Consider the following 2307-nt stretch of genomic DNA (forward strand, 5'->3'; position numbering starts at 1 on the left):
CAGAAGGCGAAGACCTTGGAGGAGTTGGACGTCCGCGAGAACCCACTGACGATAAAAAGTCACGACGGCCTGAGCAAGATCACAGGTGTGAGGGTCACGCTCACGCCCAGAGAACTCGAGGAATGGGAAGACCTTGATGTCTGAGCTCTCGATACCTCACTGTCGTGTTCAAGGCCTTGGATCTAGTGTTTGTGATAGTCTGACTGTAAAAGGGGAGGACTTCTCGTGACTGGAGAAGTCTTAGTTGTATAGATTCCAACTGTAGAGACTAAGATTTAAGGTCACAGTATACTGTGTTTGGGTCTAGTAATGTTGGTTGCCACTTGATGCTAAGAATTTCCTCCTTGTGATGAAAGGTTTACAAAGACCGGGACATTTTGTAGAGGATCTCAATGCAGATTATTAAAAGAAAGACAGCGTCATTCACTTTATTACAAATTCGTAATTTAGAGTAATGCAAAAGTCAGTTAATTTTTTTTTTTCAGTAAATTTTCTGTTTTGGATATAACGAGAGAACTACCTGGGCTTTGCAGTTCATAGTGGTAATGATTGCAAAACAATCAATTGCTAGATATATTTACTGTCGACTTCATAGTACTTACTGTATATTTTATGTGAGTTGCAATGTTTGTTTTTTACATGAATACAAGTGAATGTGTTTGTACTTGTCTCTAGAGAATGAAGCTCAAGCATATAACATTTGGTCCAGTTTATGCAAAACCACAGAGGAATCTGACAATTTTTAAAGTCATGATGTTTTTGGCTGATAAAAGTTATTGATTAGTAAATAGTTGAAGCATTTTGCTCATTTATTAACTCGAGGATCATTTGTTGTATTGTTAAGAGCTGATCTTTATCTTTGATATTTTTTATAAGTAGAGCGTTTCTTAGTGGAATATTTGCAATCATTGCAATACCTTACAGATAGTTTACTATGTCTTTCACAGTAATTCTAGAGCTAATACAGTATCTAGTCAAAAGAGTTTTAGGATGTATATATTGTACTTTATGTCATAGAGATACTCACTTGGTTATGGTTTGCAAAACAGAAATATTGTATTCCTTAATTGATATGAAAAGCAGCTCTTTACCTCAACCTTTAGTAAGATGCTACCACGTGTATCAGATTTACCAAACCTAGTCTCAAATAACGATACAATTTTAAAATAATTGGTTTTTAAATTCTTTTCAGAACAGATTTAGGTTTAAAACACTTTCGCATTCCGTGAGATCCGTAGATTTTTTTTTTTGTTTTTTTTTGTGAATGTCATTTTTGTACATTTTGCTATAATACTATAAAATAAGGCTATGTTGTTGGTAAGTTTTATGAAGATGCAAATTTGAGAGTGTTGTGTTCTCATTAACATGGGTGCTGACCTAAAGGCAAGGAATACAGAGTACATTACATGGCAGCAATTTTTTTAAAGGATACAAAACTGAATTCAGGCCAACTTGGAGTGAAAAAAGAACTATCAGCTGATTAAATTATCTTAGTTTCGATATTGATAGTCACGAATTTAATCCATGAATTATAATTGTCAGTACTAATTGTTTCATCAGTATTTTTTTATGCAAAGGAAATTTCAAGTTAATTCAATATTCATAACAGATCACAATTCTTTTTTGCATCTGGTCTTGAGAAAATTGACTGCCAATTCGATCACTGTATAATATCATCTTTCCCGTATTTCATATTTTTTTACTTCTCATTTTTTCAAGATAGTGGTAGAATATTAAGACATATCGTGAAAGAATGTCTGTGCTTATGGAAAGTATGTACTAAGTAAATGTACTTATTGAGAAACATCAGCCTGTTTAGATCTGTCGTGGCAATTGTTGTGTTGAATTATATTCTTGTGAAATGTTTTTTTTTTCGAGAAAATATAGGTCAGACATATTTTTCTATGTATATTAAAATTGCCCATGCTTTAACAACTAATAACTAAGCTATAGTTTTGATTTTTATACTATCTTAAATAAATAAATATATATATACAATTTTACATTTCATTTATCTCCATCCACCCTTCCATTATAACTTTATATTTTGGGTCATCATTACTCTGTGTAGATAAGGGAAATATCTCAGATAATTGTAGACACCCAGTGCCAAGTAAGGAATCTTACAAAAGATATAATGTTACTAAAACAGGTTCAAAGATTTTTTCACAAGAAAAATAGGCAACATGATAGGACTTTCTTCCTGGGAGAGACTAATAAAATAATAAGACTATTCTCATTACAAAGAGGGAGAGAAAGATACTTTATTATATATATGTATGGAAGATCATTGAAAATCTAGCACCA

The 2307-nt window shown here is 32.5% G+C and overlaps 1 protein-coding gene across 3 annotated transcripts in view; it reads left to right on the forward strand.

Annotated features, from left to right (window-relative positions):
- Positions 1–1998, forward strand: part of LOC122266361 (leucine-rich repeat-containing protein 40) — a 19364-nt gene extending 17366 nt beyond the window's left edge. For all 3 annotated transcript variants that reach the window (XM_043036075.2, XM_043036076.2, XM_086548307.1), the window contains one exon: positions 1–1998. This exon is cut by the window's left edge and continues 20 nt beyond it. In XM_043036075.2, coding sequence (XP_042892009.1) covers positions 1–144 — 144 coding nt within the window. In that variant the 3' untranslated portion in view covers positions 145–1998.
- Positions 1999–2307: the final 309 nt, after the last annotated feature.

This window comes from Penaeus japonicus, unplaced genomic scaffold, assembly GCF_977035675.1.
Source record: "Penaeus japonicus unplaced genomic scaffold, GWHDUDI00000001_assembly GWHDUDI00000020, whole genome shotgun sequence".
NCBI lineage: Eukaryota > Metazoa > Arthropoda > Malacostraca > Decapoda > Penaeidae > Penaeus > Penaeus japonicus.